Raw genomic sequence first — 25,960 nt, 5'->3', positions numbered from 1 at the left:
ACATCACTCCTACAATCACAATCATTAAAAGTATATTACCAGTACCACCAAAACTACCATTACCAGCCCCACCACCAGTACCACCATTACTACCAGCAACACTTCCCTCACCAACATCACAATAACTACTATGACCACCCTCACTGCCTTCACCAACATCCCAACCATCTCTGCTACCACTGTCCTACCCAACATGACCACCATTACTATGATCAACATCACCTCCATTGCCGTCACCACTATCCTCACCATCACAGCCACCATCACAGCCACCATTACCACCACCATCACACTGTCCTACCCAACCTGACCATCACCATCACAGCCACCATTACCACCAATATCACTATAACTACCGTCACCATCACACTGTCCTTACCCACATGACCACCACTATCCTCACCAATATCACTATAACAGGTCACGCTCACCATTCTCATCACCAACACTGTCCTTACCAACATCACCACCATTGCCACCACCACTACCCTCCCAACATCTCTGTAACATCACCACCACTATCTTCACCAACATCATCAACGCTACCATCATTACCACTACTATCACCAACATAGACATCGCCAGTACCATCACTACCACTACTATCACCAACATAGACATCGCCAGTACCATCACTACCACTACTATCACCAACATAGACATCGCCAGTACCATCACTACCACTACTATCACCAACATAGACATCGCCAGTACCATCACTACCACTACTATCACCAACATAGACATCGCCAGTACCATCACTACCACTACTATCACCAACATAGACATCGCCAGTACCATCACTACTACCACCACCAGTACAATCACCAGCATCACTGTCATCACCCAAACCGCTGCCATCTCTTCCACCATTGACATCTCTGCAGTGGGTGTTGTAGTTCTGGTGGCAGAATCCGTAGGTTTATTGGTGTTTATGGTGCAGCCCTTCTCCTAGGTTGCTCCCACCAGGTTGAATTGCAGCAATGAGACTGTAGGTGACTGCTGTGAGGGCTCATACCCTGGCACGGCCTCTGCAGGTCCTCGTGGTCGCTACATCTCTGCTCTCTCTGGACCCTCAGCGGCACCAGCCATGGTTCCTGGGCTGCCAGCAGTCCGGCCGGTCGCCGTCCACACCCTCCCGGTTTAGGGTACAGTCTCTTGAAGGACTCGCTCACATTGCAGCTCCCAGTCTCTACTACTGAGTGGGTAAAATGTCTCCATCTATAAAGCCATGGCAGGATCGGTCCTCCGGGTGGCGCTGCAGTGTATGGGGAGATGGCGGCTGTACGGTTGTGGTAGTGCAGAGCTGAGTGTGCGGTGCTGAGCTCATGGTTCTGGGATGAGCAGCAGTAGTGATACATTCCTGTAACCCCCGGGGTGTGATACAACCACAGATGGTGCACAGATCAGGGGCTGCCACGTAGAGCCGAATACCTGGAGGCCCAGGAGCCGCAGCACCCACTACAGCACCGGCAGCCTGGCAATAAACCAGAACTGTGCCAGCACCGACAGCCTGGTGATAGAGCAGAACTGTGCCAGCACTGACAGCCTGGTGATAGAGCAGAACTGTGCCATCACTAATAGCCTGGTGATAGAGCAGAACTGTGCCAGCACTGACAGCCTGGTGATAGAGCAGAACTGTGCCAGCACTGACAGCCTGGTGATAGAGCAGAACTGTGCCAGCACTGACAGCCTGGTGATAGAGCAGAACTGTGCCAGCACTGACAGCCTGGTGATAGAGCAGAACTGTGCCAGCACCGACAGCCTGGTGATAGAGCAGAACTGTGCCAGCACCAACAGCCTGGTGATAGAGCAGAACTGTGCCAGCACTGACAGCCTGGTGATAGGGCAGAACTGTGCCAGCACCAACAGCCTGGTGATAGAGCAGAACTGTGCCATCACTGATAGCCTGGTGATAGAGCAGAACTGTGCCATCACTGACAGCCTGGTGATAGAGCAGAACTGTGCCATCACTAATAGCCTGGTGATAGAGCAGAACTGTGCCAGCACTGACAGCCTGGTGATAGAGCAGAACTGTGCCAGCACCAACAGCCTGGTGATAGAGCAGAACTGTGCCAGCACTGACAGCCTGGTGATAGAGCAGAACTGTGCCAGCACCGACAGCCTGGTGATAGAGCAGAACTGTGCCAGCACCAACAGCCTGGTGATAGAGCAGAACTGTGCCAGCACTGACAGCCTGGTGATAGAGCAGAACTGTGCCAGCACTGACAGCCTGGTGATAGAGCAGAACTGTGCCATCACTGACAGCCTGGTGATAGAGCAGAACTGTGCCAGCACTGACAGCCTGGTGATAGAGCAGAACTGTGCCATCACTGACAGCCTGGTGATAGAGCAGAACTGTGCCATCACTGACAGCCTGGTGATAGAGCAGAACTGTGCCATCACTGACAGCCTGGTGATAGAGCAGAACTGTGCCAGCACTGACAGCCTGGTGATAGAGCAAAACTGTGCCATCACTGACAGCCTGGTGATAGAGCAGAACTGTGCCAGCACTGACAGCCTGGTGATAGAGCAGAACTGTGCCATCACTGACAGCCTGGTGATAGAGCAGAACTGTGCCATCACTGACAGCCTGGTGATAGAGCAGAACTGTGCCATCACTGACAGCCTGGTGATAGAGCAGAACTGTGCCATCACTGACAGCCTGGTGATAGGGCAGAACTGTGCCATCACTGACAGCCTGGTGATAGAGCAGAACTGTGCCAGCACTGACAGCCTGGTGATAGAGCAGAACTGTGCCATCACTGATAGCCTAGCCTGGTGATAGAGCAGAACTGTGGCCGCACCTGCACACAGTCCATCTCCAGCCTTTTGCCAGGTTTTATAGCAGTAATGGATCAGCTTGGTGCCAGCCCTGACACTGATCCCTCTGTGGTACCTGGTGATAGGACAGAGCCGGATCAGAACCATCACCCCCCATAGTCCCCACGTGTTGGTAACATGTGCCGTGGCCCCTCTTTCCGGGAAGCTTCCACATCCCAGGACGGGGGGGTCCGGGCCCCTGGGATTCCTTCTCTCCCATTCATTCACTCTATTTGCTGTAAATTGACCACAAATCACAACAGAAAGTGCAGATTATTATGCCAGAGCGGAGCCAAAGCCAGGATTCACCACTCCCTTATAATCTCCAGGGGCAGCCGGCTGACGAGACAGCGTATCTAAGCCTATCAAATGTGATACTGACTGCTGAGCCGGCGTATCTAAGCCTACCAAGTGTGATACTGTCTGCTGAGCCGGCGTATCTAACCCTACCAAGTGTGATACTGTCTGCTGAGCCGGCGTATCTAAGCCTATCAAATGTGATACTGACTGCTGAGCTGGCATATCTCAGCCTACCAAGTGTGATACTGTCTGCTGAGCCGGCGTATCTAACCCTACCAAGTGTGATACTGTCTGCTGAGCCGGCGTATCTAAGCCTATCAAATGTGATACTGTCTGCTGAGCCAGCGTATCTAAGCCTATCAAATGTGATACTGACTGCTGAGCTGGCATATCTCAGCCTACCAAGTGTGATACTGTCTGCTGAGCCGGCGTATCTAAGCCTATCAAATGTGATACTGACTGCTGAGCCGGCGTATCTAAGCCTACCAAGTGTGATACTGTCTGCTGAGCCGGCGTATCTAAGCCTATCAAATGTGATACTGACTGCTGAGCTGGCATATCTAACCCTACCAAGTGTGATACTGTCTGCTGAGCCGGCGTATCTAAGCCTATCAAATGTGATACTGACTGCTGAGCTGGCATATCTCAGCCTACCAAGTGTGATACTGTCTGCTGAGCCGGCGTATCTAAGCCTACCAAGTGGGATACTGTCTGCTGAGCCAGCGTATCTAAGCCTACCAAGTGTGATACTGTCTGCTGATCCATCGTATCTCAGCCTACCAAGTGGGATACTGTGTGCTGAGCCAGCGTATCTAAGCCTATGAAGTAGGATATTGTCTGCTGAGCCGGTGTATCTAAGCCTATCAAGTGTGATACTGTCTGCAGTACATGTGTATATCTACTAATGTCATGTGTGATGCTGTCTGTCTGCTGAGCCGGTGTATCTAAGCTTATCAAGTAGAATACAGTCTGCTGAGCCAATGTATCTAAGCTTAAAAGGGTTCTCCAGCGAAAATCTTTTTCTTTCAAATCAACTGGTGTGAGAAAGTTATATAAATTTGTAATTTACTTAAAAAGTATCAAGTCTTCCCATACTTATCAGCTGCTATATGTCCTGCAGGAAGTGGTGTATTCTCTCCAGTCTGACACAGTGCTCTCTGCTGCCACCTCTGTCCATGTCAGGAACTCTGTATTGGTTTTCTATGAATCCCCATAGAAAACCTCTCCTGCTCTGGACAGTTCCTGACATGGACAGAGGCGGCAGCAGAGAGCACTGTGTCACACGAGAGAATACACCACTTCCTGCAGGACATACAGCAGCTGATAAGTATGGAAAGACTTGAGTTTTTTAATAATAAATTACAAATCTATATAACTTTCTGTCACCAGATGATTTGAAAGAAAAAGATTTTCGCTCTACAACCTACTGAGTCTACTGAGCGGGTGTATCTAAGCCTTTCATGAGTTATACTATCTGCTAAGCCAAAGTATCTAAGCCTACCAAGGGGAGTGCTGTGTCATGCACCAGTGTATATCTATAATATCATGTGTGATACTGTCTGCTGACTTGTGTATCCAAGCCTCTTATGTGTGATACTATCTGAAGAACTTGTGTATCTAATAAAGTAATACTGTCTGCTGAGCTGTGTATCTGATCCTATCCTGTGTGTGGAGGTATATATCTAAGCCTGGGATGGATGATACTGTCTACTGAGCTACTTTATCTAAGCTTATTCTGCATGATACTGTTTGCTGAGCCGTGTATCTAAGCCTGTGTTGTGTTCTACAATTTACTGAGCCATGTATCTAGGTTTATGATGTGTGATACCGTCTCATGAGCTACTGTATCTATGCCCAATAGTTATGATCCTGCCTGCTGAGCCGTGTATCTAAGCCCATGATGTGCTGTGATCCTGCCTGCTGAGCCGTGTATCTAAGCCCATGATGTGCTGTGATCCTGCCTGCTGAGCCGTGTATCTAAGCCCATGATGTGCTGTGATCCTGCCTGCTGAGCCGTGTATCTAAGCCCATGATGTGCTGTGATCCTGCCTGCTGAGCCATGATGTGTCTCCTGAGCCCTGTATCTAAGCCTGTGCTGTGTGATACCCCCCAGGAGCAGACAGGAATGTCTTACTAGTTACACATGACATGGCTGCCATAAATCACACATAAGAGGCTACTGGGAGCAGGGCCTGTAATCGGATCTGTGGCCCCAGCCCCCCTACCAGGAGCTGCAGGGCCCCTATAGCAGACTGATAGGGGGCAAAGGTCAGCGGTGGGAGCCGACCCCTGACCCCGGGCACCATCAATCACAGCTGACAGGTGCCATAGACTCCACCATACTGCCTGGGTGTCAGTCCTCACCAGCTCCTGGCATTCTGCTCATGAACCAGGAAGCCCAGGATGAGCCCACAGAGCTGTGTCCATGAATAGAATGCCGGCAGTGAGGACTGACAGCGAGCTATAACGGTGGATGAGGAGCGATGCTCTGCAGGCCGCCTATAATAATCTGTCAGCAGACAGGACATGAAGTGTACCAGCACCCCCTCCCAGTTGTTCCCTATTATCAGGCTGGACGCCATGTGATATAAAGACCCCAATAATCGCATTACACTGGGAGGGGGAGCACCAGCGGGCTGGTCTGGACTTAGGGGGCGCTCTGGTCCGGACTTAGGGGGGCTCTGGTCTGGTCTGGACTTAGGGGGCGCTCTGGTCTGGACTGGACTTAGGGGGCGCTCTGGTCTGGACTGAACTTAGGGGGGGCTCTGGTTTGGACTGGACTTAGGGGGGGCTCTGGTCTGGACTGGACTTAGGGGGGGCTCTGGTCTGGACTGGACTTAGGGGGGCTCTGGTCTGGACTGGACTTAGGGGGGGCTCTGGTCTGGACTGGACTTAAGGGGCGCTCTGGTCTGGACTTAGGGGGCGCTCTGGTCTGGACTGGACTTAGGGGGGCTCTGGTCTGGACTGGACTTAGGGGGCGCTCTGGTCTGGACTTGACTTAGGGGGCGCTCTGGTCAGGACTTAGGGGGCGCTCTGCACTGGACTTAGGGGGCACTCTGCACTGGACTTAACGGGCGCTCTGCACTGGACTTAGGGGGCAGTCTGGTCTGGACTTAGGAGGCGCTCTGGTCTGGACTTAGGGGGCACTCTGGACTGGACTTAGGGGGCGCTCTGGTCTGGACTTAGGGGGCACTCTGGTCTGGTCTGGACTTAGGGGGCGCTCTGGTCTGGACTTAGGGGGCGCTCTGGTCTGTACTTAGGGGGCGCTCTGGTCTGTACTTAGGGGGCACTCTGGTCTGGATATAGGGGGTGATCTGGTCTGGGCTTAGGGGGCGCTCTGGTCTGGATTGGACTTAGGGGGCGCTCTGGTCTGAACTTAGGGGACGCTGTGGACTGGACTTAGGGGGCACTCTGCTCTGGACTTAGGGGGCGCTGTGGTCTGGACTGGACTTAGGGGGCACTCTGGTCTGGACTGGACTTGAATTAGGGGGGCGCTCTGGTCTGGACTTAGGGGGCGCTCTGGTCTGGACTGGACTTAGGGGGCGCTCTGGTCTGGACTTGACTTAGGGGGGCGCTCTGGTCTGGACTTAGGGGGCGCTCTGGACTTGACTTAGGGGGGCGCTCTGGTCTGGACTTAGGGGGCGCTCTGGTCTGGACTTAGGGGGCGCTCTGGTCTGGACTTGACTTAGGGGGGCGCTCTGGACTGGACTTAGGGGGCGCTCTGCACTGGACTTAGGGGGCGCTCTGGACTGGACTTAGGGGCGCTCTGGTCTGGACTTAGGGGGCGCTCTGGTCTGGACTGGACTTAGGGGGCGCTCTGCACTGGACTTAGGGGGCGCTCTGGACTGGACTTAGGGGGCGCTCTGGTCTGGACTGGACTTAGGGGGCTCTGGTCTGGACTGGACTTAGGGGGCGCTCTGGTCTGGACTTAGGGGGCGCTCTGGTCTGTACTGGACTTAGGGGGCGCTCTGGTCTGTACTGGACTTAGGGGGCGCTCTGGTCTGGACTTAGGAGGCGCTCTGGTCTGGACTTAGGGGGCGCTCTGGACTGGACTTAGGGGGCGCTCTGCACTGGACTTAGGGGGTGCTCTGGTCTGGACTTAGGAGGCGCTCTGGTCTGGACTTAGGAGGCGCTCTGGTCTGGACTTAGGGGGCACTCTGGACTGGACTTAGGGGGTGCTCTGGTCTGGACTTAGGGGGCACTCTGGTCTGGTCTGGACTTAGGGGGCGCTCTGGTCTGGACTTAGGGGGCGCTCTGGTCTGTACTTAGGGGGCGCTCTGGTCTGTACTTAGGGGGCACTCTGGTCTGGACTGGACTTAGGGGCATTCTGGTCTGGATATAGGGGGTGATCTGGTCTGGGCTTAGGGGGCGCTCTGGTCTGGATTGCACTTAGGGGGCGCTCTGGTCTGAACTTAGGGGACGCTGTGGACTGGACTTAGGGGGCACTCTGCTCTGGACTTAGGGGGCGCTGTGGTCTGGACTGGACTTAGGGGGCACTCTGGTCTGGACTGGACTTGACTTAGGGGGGCGCTCTGGTCTGGACTTAGGGGGCGCTCTGGTCTGGACTGGACTTAGGGGGCGCTCTGGTCTGGACTTGACTTAGGGGGGCGCTCTGGTCTGGACTTAGGGGGCGCTCTGGACTTGACTTAGGGGGGCGCTCTGGTCTGGACTTAGGGGGCGCTCTGGTCTGGACTTGACTTAGGGGGGCGCTCTGGACTGGACTTAGGGGGCGCTCTGCACTGGACTGAGGGGGCGCTCTGGACTGGACTTCGGGGCGCTCTGGTCTGGACTTAGGGGGCGCTCTGGTCTGGACTGGACTTAGGGGGCGCTCTGCACTGGACTTAGGGGGCGCTCTGGACTGGACTTAGGGGGCGCTCTGGTCTGGACTGGACTTAGGGGGCTCTGGTCTGGACTGGACTTAGGGGGCGCTCTGGTCTGGACTTAGGGGGCGCTCTGGTCTGTACTGGACTTAGGGGGCGCTCTGGTCTGTACTGGACTTAGGGGGCGCTCTGGTCTGGACTTAGGAGGCGCTCTGGTCTGGACTTAGGGGGCGCTCTGGACTGGACTTAGGGGGCGCTCTGCACTGGACTTAGGGGGTGCTCTGGTCTGGACTTAGGAGGCGCTCTGGTCTGGACTTAGGGGGCACTCTGGACTGGACTTAGGGGGTGCTCTGGTCTGGACTTAGGGGGCACTCTGGTCTGGTCTGGACTTAGGGGGCGCTCTGGTCTGGACTTAGGGGGCGCTCTGGTCTACTTAGGGGGCGCTCTGGTCTGTACTTAGGGGGCACTCTGGTCTGGACTGGACTTAGGGGCACTCTGGTCTGGTCTGGATATAGGGGGTGATCTGGTCTGGGCTTAGGGGGCGCTCTGGTCTGAACTTAGGGGACGCTGTGGACTGGACTTAGGGGGCACTCTGCTCTAGACTTAGGGGGCGCTGTGGTCTGGACTGGACTTAGGGGGCGCTCTGGACTGGACTTGACTTAGGGGGGCGCTCTGGTCTGGACTTAGGGGGCGCTCTGGTCTGGACTGGACTTAGGGGGCGCTCTGGTCTGGACTTGACTTAGGGGGGGCGCTCTGGTCTGGACTTAGGGGGCGCTCTGGACTTGACTTAGGGGGGCGCTCTGGTCTGGACTTAGGGGGCGCTCTGGACTGGACTTAGGGGGCGCTCTGGTCTGGACTTAGGGGCGCTCTGGTCTGGACTTAGGGGGCGCTCTGGTCTGGACTGGACTTAGGGGGCGCTCTGCACTGGACTTAGGGGGCGCTCTGGACTGGACTTAGGGGGCGCTCTGGTCTGGACTGGACTTAGGGGGCTCTGGTCTGGACTGGACTTAGGGGGTGCTCTGGTCTGGACTTAGGGGGCGCTCTGGTCTGGACTTAGGGGGCCCTCTGGTCTGTACTGGACTTAGGGGGCGCTCTGGTCTGTACTGGACTTAGGGGGCGCTCTGGTCTGGACTGGACTTAGGGGGCGCTCTGGTCTGGTCTGGACTTAGGGGGCGCTCTGGTCTGGACTGGAATTGACTTAGGGGGCGCTCTGGTCTGGACTTAGGGGGCGCTCTGGTCTGGACTTAGGGGGCGCTCTGGTTTGGACTGGACTTAGGGGGCGCTCTGGTCTGGACTGGACTGGTCTGGACTTAGGGGGCGCTCTGGACTGGACTTAGGGGGTGATCTGGTCTGGACTCCATAGTTTTCAGAAAGTCTTCACCATTCTCCTAATCTCTGCTTCATGTCAGTGAATGGGATCCGGTTTGGACAGTCAGCGGTACAGTGTATCAGTCTGGAGGCTTAGTCCAGTGAACTCAACAGCTGTATACAGAGAGGACCCTCTAGATACAGTCAGGACCCTCTACATCAGTGCTTTCTCAACTCCAGTTGGGACATCCTCATAACATCACCTGCTGATGAGGAACACTGGTCTAGATACAGTGAGGACCCCCTGAATACAGTGAGGACCCTCTAGATACAGTGAGGACCCTCTGGATACAGTGAGGACCCTCTGGATACAGTGAGGACCCTCTAGATACAGTGAGGAGCCCTGGATACAGTGAGGACCCCTGGATACAGTCAGGACCCCCTACATCAGTGCTTTCTCAACTCCTGTTGGGACATCCTCATAACATCACCTGCTGGTGGGTCCTGAGGACTGGAGATGAGGAACACTGGTCTAGATACAGTGAGGACCCCCTGAATACAGTGAGGAGCCCCTGGATACAGTGAGGACTCTCTGGATACATTGAGGACCCTCTATATACAGTGAGGACCCCCTAGATACAGTCAGGACCCCTGCATACAGTGAGGACCCTCTAGATACAGTGAGGACCCTCTGGTTACAGTCAGGACCCCCTAGATACAGTGAGGACCCCTGGATACAGTGAAGACCCTCTGGATACAGTGAGGACCCTCTGGATACAGTGAGGACCCCTGGATACAGTGAGGACCCTCTGGATACAGTGAGGACCCTCTATATACAGTGAGGAGCCCTGCATACAGTGAGGACCCCTGGATACAGTGAGGACCCTCTGGATACAGTGAGGACCCCTGGATACAGTGAGGACCCTCTATATTCAGTGAGGACCCCCTAGATACAGTGAGGACCCCTGGATACAGTAAGGACCCCTGGATACAGTCAGGACCCTCTGGATACAGTCAGGACCCCTGGATACAGTCAGGACCCTCTGGATACAGTGAGGACCCTCTATATACAGTGAGGACCCCCTAGATACAGTGAGGAGCCCCTGGATACAGTCAGCACTCTCTGGATACAGTGAGGACCCTCTATATACAGTGAGGACCCCCTAGATACAGTGAGGAGCCCTGGATACAGTGAGGACCCTCTGGATACAGTCAGGACCCCTGGATACAGTCAGGACCCTCTGGATACAGTGAGGACCCTCTATATACAGTGAGGACCCCTGCATACAGTGAGGACCCTCTAGATACAGTGAGGACCCCTGCATACAGTCAGGACCCTCTGGATACAGTGAGGACCCTCTATATACAGTGAGGACCCCCTAGATACAGTGAGGACCCCTGCATACAGTGAGGACCCTCTAGATACAGTGAGGACCCCTGCATACAGTGAGGACCCTCTAGATACAGTGAGGACCCCTGCATACAGTGAGGACCCTCTAGATACAGTGAGGACCCCTGCATACAGTGAGGACCCTCTATATACAGTGAGGACCCCCTAGATACAGTGAGGAGCCCTGGATACAGTCAGGACCCTCTGGATACAGTGAGGACCCTCTATATACAGTGAGGACCCCTGCATACAGTGAGGACCCTCTAGATACAGTCAGGACCCCTGGATACAGTGAGGACCCCCTAGATACAGTGAGGACCTCTGCATACAGTGAGGACCCTCTATATACAGTGAGGACCCCTAGATACAGTGAGGAGCCCCTGGATACAGTCAGGACCCCTGGATACAGTCAGGACCCTCTGGATACAGTGAGGACCCTCTATATACAGTGAGGACCCCCTAGATACAGTGAGGACCCCTGCATACAGTGAGGACCCTCTAGATACAGTGAGGACCCTCTATATACAGTGAGGACCCTCTGGATACAGTGAGGACCCCCTAGATACAGTGAGGAGCCCCTGGATACAGTCAGGACCCCTGGATACAGTAAGGACCCTCTGGTTACAGTCAGGACCCCTGGATACACAGGTGAGTGTTCTTGGTCACTGACAGCCAGCAGAGCTAGTGATACATGCAGCAGGTTAGAGAGGAGTGGTGGGTTATCCGCTGCTGGCGGTGTGGATGTTCTGAGCTCACACCCGGCCCTCACCCCCCTCCGCCTGTCACCAGTAATGGATGTGCAGCCAGTTCCGCCCGCTGCCTGTCCAGCCAATTCCCATCTTCTCCATCTGTCACCAGGACAGCAGGATTAGGCTCAGTGAGCAATGGCCTCCTCCAGCAAAAACTGCTTCTCTGCAGCCTCCTCTAATTGTTATAAATGAGCGGGGCGCCGCCATTACTGCGCCGTGCTCGTCCCCAGAACTGACACTCATCCTGCTGGGAACGGGCGGAATCATTTCTTTATACGGCTTTATAGCTGTCACAATTCCTGATACAGGATTCCAAATCCCCTGCATAGTGGAGTGCTGCTACCTGCAATCACCACTAGGGGGAGCGTACTGCATGATATGTTATAATAGAGTCAGTGTATACACAGCAGGTAGTCAGCGCCCCCTAGTGCTGCATGAAGGGAAGGAGATTTTTCTCTTTTACTTTACTGCAGGGGATTTGGTGCTTTGTATCAGGGATGTTATATTATTCACCAAGGTTTAATATTCACCCTAAAGAGAAGCTTATATAGTCCCTGCTTATATAGTCCCTGCTGATGGTGTGTTACAGCGTACTATATATATATATTTTTATATATATATATATATATATATATATATATATATATTCCAGGCTGATGGATGTTACAGTGTATCAGTATATATATATATATATATATATATATATATATATATATATAGTCCAGGCTGATGGGATGTTACAGTGTATCAGTATATATATATATATATATATATATATATATATATATATATATAGTCCAGGCTGATGGATGTTACAGTGTATCAGTATATATATATATATATATATATATATATATAGTCCAGGCTGATGGGATGTAACTGTGTATCAGTGCAGTAAAGTATAAGGTCAGGACAGGCTTCAGCCCCTGTATACCTGTATACTCTGAAGCAAGGACCCCTGTGGTCTTTATTAGGTGGCGGCTGATAATTCCCGCCATCAATCAATTTACGGCCATTGTGATCAGACAATGGCGCCTCCTATAATGGGAGCTTTGTGAAGATTTGTGGGGCGTGGGGCAGCATCTCATCACTCTCTTCTATTAGACAGCTCCATTGTGAGCCCGGCTGGGCTGGCATCTCCTCATAGAGATGTACGCGGGGTCATCCATCATCAGCTGGCATCCAGTGCCTGCCCCGGGTCACCAGGAACAAGAGCAAACAATGGCCAGGCCGGGGGTTAGTGGATGTACAATCATGTTAGGGTTAATAGGTACATTGTAACATGGAACCCCCAGACCCTGACTGCCATCAATCACTGGGGGGTGTAAGCCAGGACCTCCGAGTATGACGATCTGTAATACCAGGCACAACCTATGGACAGCTGGGGCGCTGTTTATAGAAAAAAGCGGACATGTTTTTTTTCTTGTCTGAAAGTTTTATCTGATACTGGGAAAGCTGGGTGATGTCCAAGAAGGAAGCTGCAGTAGTCCAGGATTCAGCCAATGTGTTTCCAGCATCATGACCATCAGATCTGACTGAATAACTAAGGAAATATCCCATTAGGGTCCAGGCAAAGCTAAGGGAGATGTCATGGCGGCCATATTGGTTGTCACCAAACTTTTCAGTGTTGCAGGATGCCCTGTCCTGCGGTAACATCCCTTGCCGTATAAGGTTATAACTAGGCACATACATTATTTAGGAGCATCTCATGGCCGCCATATTGGCATCCACCCAGCTTTCCCATAACTAAGATGTCTGAACAGCTTGTCGGGAGGTGACAATGTCATTGTGTGTTTTTTTCTCTCCGCCGTCTTCACCATTAGCGCATAAAGTTAGTACCGCAACATCGGGAGATAAACTTCATGTGGAGGGAAGTGTGGTCGCATCCATCATGTGCGCGGCGCGGGACGGGGATGGATGCCTTATCAATACTCAGATACCTTCATTCTCCTCCCGCCGCTCCCAATCTTTATCATATCACAGAGCGCGCCTCGTTCTCTTCCTCTCACCGAGTCGCCATCTATAAATCACATCCACAATGGAAATCAATATATGGATGAGCGGAGGAGGGGGCACCAAGTACAATGTAATCTTTAACGGATAACAGCCAACATTTTACTATGGCAAAAATCACTGCGCACGGGGAGGGGGGGGGGGAGATCGCGGATTCAGCTCCGACTTTTACTAAAGTTACAGAGTTTGTAAATTTCCTCAGTATAAGTAATGGTTCATTCCTTCATGGCAGCAGAAAGTCAGAGACAAAAGAATAGCGCAAATCCGATTAGATAATAGTCACTCGCACCTGTAATGTCTCCCCTCCAGACACCTCTGTCCCCTGCAGACTCCTACCCCCCCCCACCCCCTTTGATCTTCTTTGCCTTTCCCCAGGCTCCTCTATCCTCCTCCAGACCCCTCTGTTCTCCCCTAGGCTCCTCTATCCTCCTCTAGACCCCTCTGTTCTCCCCTAGGCTCCTCTATCCTCCTCCAGACCCCTCTGTTCTCCCCTAGGCTCGTCTATCCTCCTCCAGACCCCTCTGTTCTCCCCTAGGCTCCTCTATCCTCCTCCAGACCCCTCTGTTCTCCCCTAGGCTCCTCTATCCTTCTCCAGACCCCTCTGTTCTCCCCTAGGCTCCTCTATCCTCCTCCAGACCCCTCTGTTCTCCCCTAGGCTCCTCTATTCTCCTCCAGACCCCTCTGTTCTCCCCTAGGCTCCTTTATTCTCCTCCAGACCCCTCTGTTCTCCCCTAGGCTCCTCTATCCTCCTCCAGGCTTCTCTATCCTTCTCCAGGACCCCTGTTCTCCTCTAGGCTCCTCTATCCTCCTCCAGACCCCTCTGTTCTCCCCTAGGCTCCTCTAGGTTCCTCTCTTCTTCTCCAAACCCCACTAGGCTCCTCTATCCTCCTTTAGGCCCCCTGTTCTCCTCTATCCTCCTTCAGGCTCCCTGTTCTCCTCTATCCTCCTCCAGGCTCCCTGTTCTCCTCTATCCTCCTTCAGGCCCCCTGTTCTCCTCTATCCTCCTTCAGGCCCCCTGTTCTCCTCTATCCTCCTTCAGGCTCCCTGTTCTCCTCTATCCTCCTCCAGGCTCCCTGTTCTCCTCTATCCTCCTTCAGGCCCCCTGTTCTTCTCTATCCTCCTCCAGGCCCCGTTTTCTTTTAGACTCCTCTGTCCTCCTCTAGGCTTCTCTGTCCTCCTCCAGACCCTCTGTTCTCCCCTAGGCTCCTCTAGGTTCCTCTCTTCTTCTCCAAACCCCACTAGGCTCCTCTATCCTCCTTCAGGCCCCCTGTTCTCCTCTATCCTCCTTCAGGCTCCCTGTTCTCCTCTATCCTCCTTCAGGCTCCCTGTTCTCCTCTATCCTCCTTCAGGCCCCCTGTTCTCCTCTATCCTCCTTCAGGTCCCCTGTTCTCCTCTATCCTCCTTCAGGCCCCCTGTTCTCCTCTATCTTCCTTCAGGCCCCGTTTTCTTTTAGACTCCTCTATCCTCCTTCAGGCCCCCTGTTCTTCTCTATCCTCCTTCAGGCCCCCTGTTCTCCTCTGTCCTCCTTCAGGCCCCCTGTTCTCTATCCTCCTTCAGGCCCCCTGTTCTCCTCTATCCTCCTTCAGGCCCCCTGTTCTCCTCTATCTTCCTTCAGGCCCCGTTTTCTTTTAGACTCCTCTGTCCTCCTCTAGGCTTCTCTGTCCTCCTATATATATAAATATATATATTTATTACCTGTGGTGTATAGGCCCCAGTATACTACTTGCTGTGTCCTGTACTGTGTGTGTGTATATATATATATATATATATATATATTACCTGTGGTGTATAGGCCCCAGTATACTCCTTGCTGTACTGGCTGATAACTTTCTCCATTGTTTGGCCCCGCCAGCCGCCTCCTCTGTGGTCGGACATGATCCCCCGGGCCGCCTGATATTACACCATTATATTGAGGATCTTGTCAGCCGCTGCCGCAGTCAATTGTCTGGGCCCAGAGCGGCTTTACTGACAGGATGGAGCCCCCCGGGGTGTAAACGTATCCACCAAAACCCAACTTTTCTGGGAAGTATGAGTGGATTGTGGTGAGATGGATGTCAGTGTGACGGATCTGCTGCTGATGTGGTGTCTGCAGCTCTCCCCGAGCCTGGCTCCTGTTCCCACCGCACGACACATCGGCCTCACTGCTGGAGGGGCCAACCGGGCGCGAATGTATCTCAGGCTTAGATACAGCCTCCCCGCTGGGCAGATAGAAGATGTATTTCCACAACAGCTGGACTGCTGCAGATCACTGATCTAATATCTATGGGCCCCTATATAGTCCCCGATGTCCGTCAGCTCACGGGGCCATGTCTTGTGGGAGGACACAGGAGTACTGAACTCATGGACATAATGGTGACAACCACAGTCCTATCCCCGTGCCCCTGCCCATCATCGTACCTCTGCCCATCGCCGTACCCCCTGCCCATCGCCGTACCTCTGCCCAATGCCGTACCCCCTGCCCATCGCTGTATCCCGGTCCATCGCAGTACCTCTGCCCATTGCCGTACTACTGCCCATCGCTGTACCCCGGTCCATCGCCATACCTCTCCCTATTGCCAGACCTCTGCCCATTGCCGTACCCCCTGCCCATCGCCGTACTACTGCCCCTCACTAGTCCTCTGCCTATCGCTGTACCCTCTGCCCATTGCCATACCTCTGCCCATCGCCTTGCCCCTGCCTATTGCCATACCACTGCCCATCCCCGTGCCCCTTCCCATCATGGTACCACTGCCTATCCCCATAATCAGGGCCGGTATGGTTATTATCATTTCCAGTCCTGTCCAGAGGTCGTCAGAAAGGTCAGGAGCGGCCATTGCTGGTTCCCCATTATTCTCCCCTCTCTCTGGAGACATTGGCGTTGCAGGCCCCGTCCTCGGTATTGACCGTCCTCCTCGTAAATCCCCTCAGCTCAGGAGGAGATGCGCAGGTTAATTATTATAGGTCACAAAGACGAGGATCGGCTCGGAGATTATCCAGATTCAAGATTCAAAGATTTTACAGATTCAGCAAAATGTCCTGAAGTGCAGGGGGCGCCGCTCGTCTCCTCATCACTCCCCCTGCTGAATGACGGACAGACCACCCTTCTGTGTTCTAATAGGGGGTCCTCGAACTATAAGGGCAGCTTGTGTGGTTGCTATGAGGGTCCATTTGGCCCCGTTCTACTTCCCCATGGGCTCCTAGTATAGGAAACTATGAGTAAGGAGCAGCCTGAGGGGGTAGAAGGTGGAGAGAGCTGACACAGGGGCCACATGATGCTATAGGGGCCCCTCTCCCATATATAAGGCCCCAATAGTTGAGCTGTTCTCGCTCACCCAGCCTCTCAATTGTCCGTAATAAGACCGACCCACCGGGCCCCATCTATCTGCATATGTTATAAAAATCTGATTGATAAAGCTGTGACACAGGGAGGTTGCCATGGAGATGGTGGTTGTTACAATGTATCCATATGTGATTTTCTCGTTATTAATCAGATTTGATCCTATATTTTCCCGTTTTTCTCTTATATTAGGCGGTTAACCCTTTCTGTTTCTGGCCGTCACATAGGATAACTCTCATCTGTTTTCTCTCTTCCCGTAGGAACACCAGTAAATCGAATCCCCATAATGGCGAAACAAGTCCTGGACCTGTACACTCTGTACAGACTGGTGACGGAGAAGGGCGGCCTGGTGGAAGTGATCAATAAGAAGATCTGGAGGGAGATCACCAAGGGGCTGAGCCTCCCCACCTCCATCACCAGCGCAGCCTTCACACTGAGAACACAGTGAGTCCTCCTCGCCCCAGGAGCTGACACCGCTTATTTATATGCGGATGGAACGCTGTAGTAGTCCAGGGCCGGATAACGAGACTCCTCTTTCTCCTTAGATACATGAAGTACCTGTATCCCTATGAATGTGAGAAACGGGCGCTCAGCTCCCCCGGGGAGCTACAGGCCGCCATCGACAGTAACAGGAGAGAGGGACGGAGGCAAAGCTTTGGCTCAGGACTCTTTAGTTACTCACCCGTGGGCACCCCAAATGTCCTAACACCCCCCAAAATATCCATGCCCACCCTGTCAGTCGCAGGACACAACGGGGCACAGATTAGCCAGATGCCACTCATAAAGAAAGGTAAGTGCCAGTCTGGAGAGCGTCTGTGCCGGCTTCCCCTTCTCCCACATCTTTCTGGTTGTCCCTTGTCTGTGTTGCACCCGCTCCTCTTTGTTGCCGGTCTCATGTTGTTGATACTGACTGATGCCTCCATCTTCTAGAGGACGGCCTGCACCCCACTGCCCCCCCTCACCGCATCAGCATCCCTGTAGCCCTGCCCAGCCACCACGTGGCAGCAGCCCATGCCGTACAAGCCATGCAGGCCGCCGCCCTGGAGCAACTCCGAGAGAAGCTGGAATCAGGGGAACCGCCAGAGAAAAAGATGGCCATGATGGCGGAGGAACAGCAGAGGTTAATGCAGCACGCACTACAACACAACCTGCTGGCAATGGCTGCACAGATGCCCATGAAGATCAAAATCAACAACCGAGGTACCGACACCCCAACACATTAAGTGCATGCACAAACACCATCATACAGTGCACAAACACCATCATACAGTGCACAAACACCATCACACAGTGCACAAACACCATCATACAGTGCACAAACACCATCATACAGTGCACAAACACCATCACACAGTGCACAAACACATCACACAGTGCACAAACACATCACACAGTGCACAAACACCATCATACAGTGCACAAACCCCATCACACAGTGCACAAACACCATCACACAGTGCACAAACACCATCACACAGTGCACAAACACCATCATACAGTGCACAAACACCATCACACAGTGCACAAACACCATCATACAGTGCACAAACACCATCATACAGTGCACAAACACCATCACACAGTGCACAAACACATCACACAGTGCACAAACACATCACACAGTGCACAAACACCATCATACAGTGCACAAACCCCATCACACAGTGCACAAACACCATCACACAGTGCTCAAACACCATCACACAGTGCACAAACACATCACACAGTGCACAAACACCATCATACAGTGCACAAACCCCATCACACAGTGCACAAACACCATCACACAGTGCTCAAACACCATCACACAGTGCACAAACACCATCACACAGTGCAGAAACACCATCACACAGTGCTTCAAGTGCAGAAACACCATCACACAGTGCTCAAACACCATCACACAGTGCACAAACACTATCACACAGTGCACAAACACCATAACACAGTGCAAAAACACCATCACACAGTGCACAAACACCATCATACAGTGCTCAAACACCATCATACAGTGCACAAACACCATCACACAGTGCACAAACACCATCATACAGTGCACAAACACCATCACACAGTGCTCAAACACCATCACACAGTGCACAAACACCATCACACAGTGCACAAACACCATCACACAGTGCACAAACACCATCACACAGTGCACAAACACCATAACACAGTGCAAAAACACCATCACACAGTGCACAAACACCATCATACAGTGCACAAACACCATCATACAGTGCACAAACACCATCACACAGTGCACAAACACCATCATACAGTGCACAAACACCATCATACAGTGCACAAACACCATCACACAGTGCACAAACACCATCATACAGTGCACAAACACCATCACACAGTGCACAAACACCATCACACAGTGCACAAACACCATCACACAGTGCACAAACACCATCATACAGTGCACAAACACCATCACACAGTGCACAAACACCATCACACAGTGCACAAACATCATCACACAGTGCACAAACACCATCATACAGTGCACAAACACCATCACACAGTGCAAAAACACCATCACACAGTACACAAACACCATCACACAGTGCACAAACACCATCACACAGTGCAGAAACACCATCACACAGTGCTTCAAGTGCAGAAACACCATCACACAGTGCTCAAACACCATCACACAGTGCACAAACACCATCACACAGTGCAAAAACACCATCACACAGTGCACAAACACCATCACACAGTGCACAAACACCATCACACAGTGCACAAACACCATCACACAGTGCTTCAAGTGCAGAAACACCATCACACAGTGCTCAAACACCATCACACAGTGCACAAACACCATCACACAGTGCACAAACACCATCACACAGTGCACAAACACCATCATACAGTGCACAAACACCATCACACAGTGCAAAAACACCATCACACAGTGCACAAACACCATCATACAGTGCTTCAAGTGCAGAAACACCATCACACAGTGCTTCAAGTGCAGAAACACCATCACACAGCGCACAAACACCATCATACAGTGCACAAACACCATCACACAGTGCACAAACACCATCACACAGTGCAAAAACACCATCACACAGTGCACAAACACCATCACACAGTGCACAAACACCATCACACAGTGCAAAAACACCATCACACAGTGCAAAAACACCATCATACAGTGCTTCAAGTGCAGAAACACCATCACACAGTGCTCAAACACCATCACACAGCGCACAAACACCATCATACAGTGCATCAAGTGCAGAAACACCATCACACAGCGCACAAACACCATCATACAGTGCATCAAGTGCAGAAACACCATCACACAGTGCACAAACACCATCACACAGCGCACAAACACCATCATACAGTGCATCAAGTGCAGAAACACCATCACACAGTGTAGAAACACCATTACACAGTGCACAAACACCATCACACGGTGCATCAACTGCACAAACACCATCACATGGTGCATCAACTGCACAAACACCATCACACGGTGCACAAACACCATCACATGTTGCGTAAAGTGCACAAAAACCATTACACAGCGCACAAACACCACCACACAGTGCATCAACTGCACAAACACCATCACACTGTGCACAAACACCATGACACGGTGCATACAGTACAGTGCACACAATGCACACACTACACCCCACCACACACACCCTTGTACACAGTAACGCACATACACTGACACCCCCTACACACCATCCTACACACTGACAGACACTACACATAATCACACTAATTCTCAGGGTGTGCACACACCATGGTGGAGCTCCCTCATATCTGGTGTTTTTCTCTTCTCCAGACGACAGACAAGAGACAGCGATGAACCTGTCTGCCTCCACCATTAGCAGCATCAACATGTCGATGGAAATAAATGGAGTTGTGTACGCAGGTAAGGAGCCGCCTCTCAGGTCGCTTTCAGGAAATCCAATAAGTTCCAGTGAGTGCCGGAGCGCTATAAAATCCATTGTAATAAACACAAGAAGTGGATGTGTAGACGGCGAGTTCCTTAACCCATGTGAAGTCTCGCTGGACTGCATAGACATTAATATAGTCATCTGCAAACAGGGGAACTACAACTCCCAGCATCCCAGAGAGACCACTTCTCTAACACTTCCATTGCCCTGGCCTGCAGCACCTCCGGACATTGAGCTGTAGCATCGCCTCCTAATAGACACAGACAGCTGGAAATAACTGGCTGCTAAAGAGTTAATGTTCTATACATTGATCCGCAGCTGCCACTTCTCATATATGGGGTGACGCAGACAACCGGCAGCTGCCCAGCCCCACCACCATTTTATCCTTTAACCATAATCGGCAGTACGAACCCTAATAATGAGGAACCGCCCGTCCTGTGACAGGTGATCATTATTACCCATTATACAGTGATAGGCACTTTTTTTTTTTTTTAAATCACAAAATCACAAATTAAAATTGTAATTTTAGTTCCTGATTTAATTTTTTTCCTCATTTTAGTTCAGAAACTACAACTTTGTATTGTTTTTTATTCCCCATTAACAAATTTATAGTTTTTGTTTGTTTTTACTTTTTATTTATACTATAAAAACACCTAAAGGGTTGTCATCTCTGGTGTCCCCTGCTGACTGCAGCCTCACTAAATCCAAGCCAATCACTGGCCACGGTGCTGTCCCGTCTTTGTCGGTGATTGGCTGAGTGGGCTGTCACTCCAGAGACTCATCCTTACACTGTACAAGACCAAATCTTAGGGAGCACCAGTCCTTAGACAATCAGAGATCCAGTGTCAAGACAGATCCATCCTTAGACTGTACTAACCCAACTGGAAGAAAGTCTTTAGTTCTCTACAAGCATTAACCATTCATAAGACCTGTCCTTAGACTCAAAGAGCCCCAACGTACAATCTACAAGACCAAACTACCAGCCCATGGACATGAAGAGATCCAACATCAAACAACATCTGTCCTTACATTTTATGAAACCTAACTGGGAGAAAGACCAGTCCACAGGGCCTTACAGAACCAAACCACTCGTAAGCCCAGTCCATAGACTCTATGGGACCCGAGAAGCACAGAGCCACTATACCCAATTGTAAGAAAGACAAGTACTGAGATATTCTGTGTTTTGGCCAGTCATTATAGTTGTCCTACAGTTTTTAATATCCCCTCTCCCATATGACCATATTACTAGGCTGATCCATACAGGTAAAATCCCACTACAGTCACCATATTGGTTTCCCCCAGCAGTATTTCCCAGTTGTGTTGCATGGGACGGGCACTTATTTTTAGCCATGTAATATTCTCCTTTGCCTGGCTCACAGATGTTTTTGTTCTTCTGCCCTCAGGTGTGTTATTTGCCCACAGAGCAACATCAACTTCAGGGTCAAACACAAGCTCTGTCATCAACATTGAGCGCTCCAGTCCATCTACAGCACAGATCCCTCCACAGTCATCGTCATCACAAGGACACACTCCACCCAGTTCCTCTCCGTGAGTCCTCGCAGATGCTCATCCAGAGCCCATAAAACCCACATCTTACATTATCATCCCAGGAGGGTGGGCTTCTTCAGAGGTGAGGAGGACGCAGGTTGTTTATGCAGAATTGACCTGTTTAGGGCTGATCAACAGAAGAATACCACAAGACTGTGCCAGGCGATGTGTCTCTCTGCCTCAGCCCTACTATCTGCTGGAGTTCTCAAGTGTTTTGGAACATGGCCTCCAGCGTCCAGTCTACCACCTGCTTCAACCACCCTACCTCTAACCAACCCACCTGGAGTATGTTATACCAAAGATTGAGCTCGGTGCACTTACCTCTGGACAGTAACCCAGATACTCATCTTCTCCACCACCTGGAAGCCCCCTTTTTCTTCTGGGTATGGGGCGTCAGCGTCATTGCTTTTCAGGAGGTCACGTCCAGAAATCAGACAGACTCATAAAATGTAGCTTTTACCAAAGATAAAACAAGAGTTAATTTATTCAGTCCTAACATATGGAGTAGAGTAGATAAGAGTGTTTTTTTTTTTATTATTTTTATTTTAATCTGTGTTTGCGGAATATTTGTCTTCAGAGCAGCGGCCTCTGAGTTACTCAGACATTTTCCAGTGAAGATCTTGAGTGACGGTGGTAAACAAAGTCACAAGTGGGAAACATTGGAGATAACCAAAGATTTGTCTCAGCCTTCTCCAGGAACGCATAGAGCTATCACATTTACCTCAGACAACAGCAGGCAAGGCCAACAGAGAGAGGAAATAGGGTCCGTCCAGAGACCATCAACCCAACGCATGGAGGCGGGGGGTCCGTCTGCTGTGTACTATGGAGAACTGTCCATCCTCGACTCATGGAGCCTACGTGTATCAGGATGATGGTGCCAGTATAGAATCCAGGGAGGATAGGAAATAAGATTAGCTGTCACTGTATGCATTAGTCTATAGGTCACTCAGGAGGACTGTGGTGCTGGGACAAAAATCCTAGGATTTCTACATTACGGACATCTTTTTGTGCACATTACATATAGGATTAAAATAATTCAGAACAATAAGGTTATTAATACACAAGGAAGCTCTAAATTTATACTCTGACACCTCGGCTTTAGACTGCAATCTGCCTGATCCTTGTGTCCCATGATGGTGGGAACAGTCCGAAAGTCCCTATACTTTACATGGTCAGTGAGATCCACCAAACATCAGCCCTCATACACCACAAGACACAAGTAGGAATGACAAGGCCTTAGATGCTACGATACCCAGCTGTAGGAAAACCAGGCCAGAGGTCCTAGAGGTCAAGAAGGCCGATAGACTTGACAAGACCCAGCTGTAGGAAAGGCCAGTCTTTAGACTCTACAAGAGACCGCTGTATGAGTGACTGGCCCTTAGGGTCCTTTTACACGGAGCGATTTTTAACGATTAGCGACTAACGATAAATGATCGCAAATGAGATTGTTTATCACTAACCTGAAATCGTTCACCATATTACACAGAACAATAATCGTTACTATGATCGTTTATTCCTTCTGATCCCAGCAAAACGATGAACAATGTGCAATTACAGTGAACGATTAGTGAAAAAATGCGGAACTTGAGCGAACGAATGTGGAATTACAGCGAACGATTAACGATAATTTTAGGTTTAGATCTAAATCAACAATCAACGGCATACAAACATTTTTTCGATCGTTGCCTGCAATTACACAAAAGGATTATCGTTTAAATTCGAACGATATAGTAATAGGGCCTCTACAAGACCTAGCTGTGGGACAGACCAGTCCTCAGACTCTACGAGACACCATTGTATGAATGACCCAACTGCAGAAAAGACCAGTCCTTAGTATCTACAAGACACCACTGTAAGAAAGACCAGTCCTCAGATTCAAGAAGACACCACTGTATGAATGACTGGCCCTTAGACTCTACTGGACCTAGCTATAGGACAGGCCAGTCCTCAGATTCCACAAGACCTGTCTGTAGGACAGATCAGTTTTTCGACTCTACTAGACCTAGCTGTAGGACAGACCAGTCTTTAGACTCTACTAGACCTAGCTGTAGGACAACACCAGTCTTTAGACTCTACTAGACCTAGCTGTAGGACAACACCAGTCTTTAGACTCTACTAGACCTAGCTGTAGGACAGACCAGTCCTTAGACTCTACTAGACCTAGCTGTAGGACAGACCAGTCTTTAGACTCTACTAGACCTAGCTGTAGGACAACACCAGTCTTTAGACTCTACTAGACCTAGCTGTAGGACAACACCAGTCTTTAGACTCTACTAGACCTAGCTGTAGGACAGACCAGTCCTTAGACTCTACTAAACCTAACTGTAGGACAGATCAGTCTTTAGACTCTACTAGACCTAGCTGTAGGATGGATCAATCTTTAGACTCTACTAGACCTAGCTGTAGGACAACACCAATCTTTAGACTCTACTAGACCTAGCTGTAGGACAGACCAGTCTTTAGACTCTACTAGACCTAGCTGTAGGACAGACCAGTCTTTAGACTCTACTAGACCTAGCTGTAGGATGGATCAATCTTTAGACTCTACTAGACCTAGCTGTAGGACAACACCAATCTTTAGACTCTACTAGACCTAGCTGTAGGACAGACCAGTCTTTAGACTCTACTAGACCTAGCTGTAGGACAGATCAGTCTTTAGACTCTACTAGACCTAGCTGTAGGATGGATCAATCTTTAGACTCTACTAGACCTAGCTGTAGGACAACACCAGTCTTTAGACTCTACTAGACCTAGCTGTAGGACAGACCAGTCCTTAGACTCTACTAGACCTAGCTGTAGGACAGACCAGTCTTTAGACTCTACTAAACCTAGCTGTAGGACAGACCAGTCTTTAGACTCTACTAGACCTAGCTGTAGGACAGACCAGTCCTTAGACTCTACTAGACCTAGCTGTAGGACAGACCAGTCTTTAGACTCTACTAGACCTAGCTGAACAATATTTAGACGAGCCCCCCAGAGTCTTGTATCAGAAGTCTGGAAGCTGACTGTTTTCTCAGCCCATTGTAGACATAAAGCACACATTGAGCCAATGGGGAGAGAGTAGGTGCTGGTAGCGCAGGGTCTGGTGAGTGCCTGTAGCAATCAGATTGTAAACAGTTCCGGATATGATCCCTGGCTCCTTATTATTAGGACATAAACAATTCAATTACTGGGACATGAGCAAAGGGAATAGGCAGAAACTCATAGCGGCCAATTGTTGCACCTGACCTTAGCCTGTTCCTGATAACCGCAGCCCCCTTGTATCATCAGATTAAAGGCTTTCGACTTTTGCATTGAAAACCTTGTTTTTAATGTCATCTAAGTCATTCCCTTGCGATGCCCGCTCCACGTGGAGCCCGGAGCACCCATCCTGCTGCTTGGCCGCTGACCTTTTCACGGCTTAGTAAAGAGAAAATCAATGCATCTGTCAGACTGTACTCTCTTAATCACTGATGATACGGAGAGGTCTGTGATAATGCTGCTTTCTCTCAGCACCTTATCAGACGCTTCCTCCCCCCACCGCCCCTCCGTTTACCGTGGACAGGAAGAACAGTAATTATCATTTATCTAATGGCCATGGTGTAGACCACGGGACTCATCTACCAACCTCCAACAGATTCATTAACATATTGCACCATTCACCTCCAAATACTGACAGGTTTCTTGACATTTGTCTTGACCCAAAGTGGCCGTTAGTTAGTTCTCCGAGTTGTAGCTGATCATAGCGAGTCCTGGCGACACTGGGTCTTGCT

The 25,960-nt window shown here is 50.9% G+C and overlaps 1 protein-coding gene across 2 annotated transcripts in view; it reads left to right on the top strand.

The window, feature by feature from the left end:
• The window catches only part of ARID3C (AT-rich interaction domain 3C), a 183,820-nt gene extending 159,279 nt beyond the window's left edge, over nt 1–24,541 (top strand). For both annotated transcript variants that reach the window (XM_069963338.1, XM_069963337.1), the window contains exons 5-9: nt 16,980–17,163; nt 17,265–17,509; nt 17,650–17,919; nt 20,546–20,635; nt 22,064–24,541. In XM_069963338.1, coding sequence (XP_069819439.1) covers nt 16,980–17,163; nt 17,265–17,509; nt 17,650–17,919; nt 20,546–20,635; nt 22,064–22,212 — 938 coding nt within the window. In that variant the 3' untranslated portion in view covers nt 22,213–24,541. The remainder of the gene's footprint in view (nt 1–16,979; nt 17,164–17,264; nt 17,510–17,649; nt 17,920–20,545; nt 20,636–22,063) is intronic.
• Nucleotides 24,542–25,960: the final 1,419 nt, after the last annotated feature.

This window comes from Dendropsophus ebraccatus, chromosome 3, assembly GCF_027789765.1.
Source record: "Dendropsophus ebraccatus isolate aDenEbr1 chromosome 3, aDenEbr1.pat, whole genome shotgun sequence".
Classification (NCBI taxonomy): domain Eukaryota; kingdom Metazoa; phylum Chordata; class Amphibia; order Anura; family Hylidae; genus Dendropsophus; species Dendropsophus ebraccatus.
This window is presented reverse-complemented; position numbering and strand designations above follow the sequence as displayed.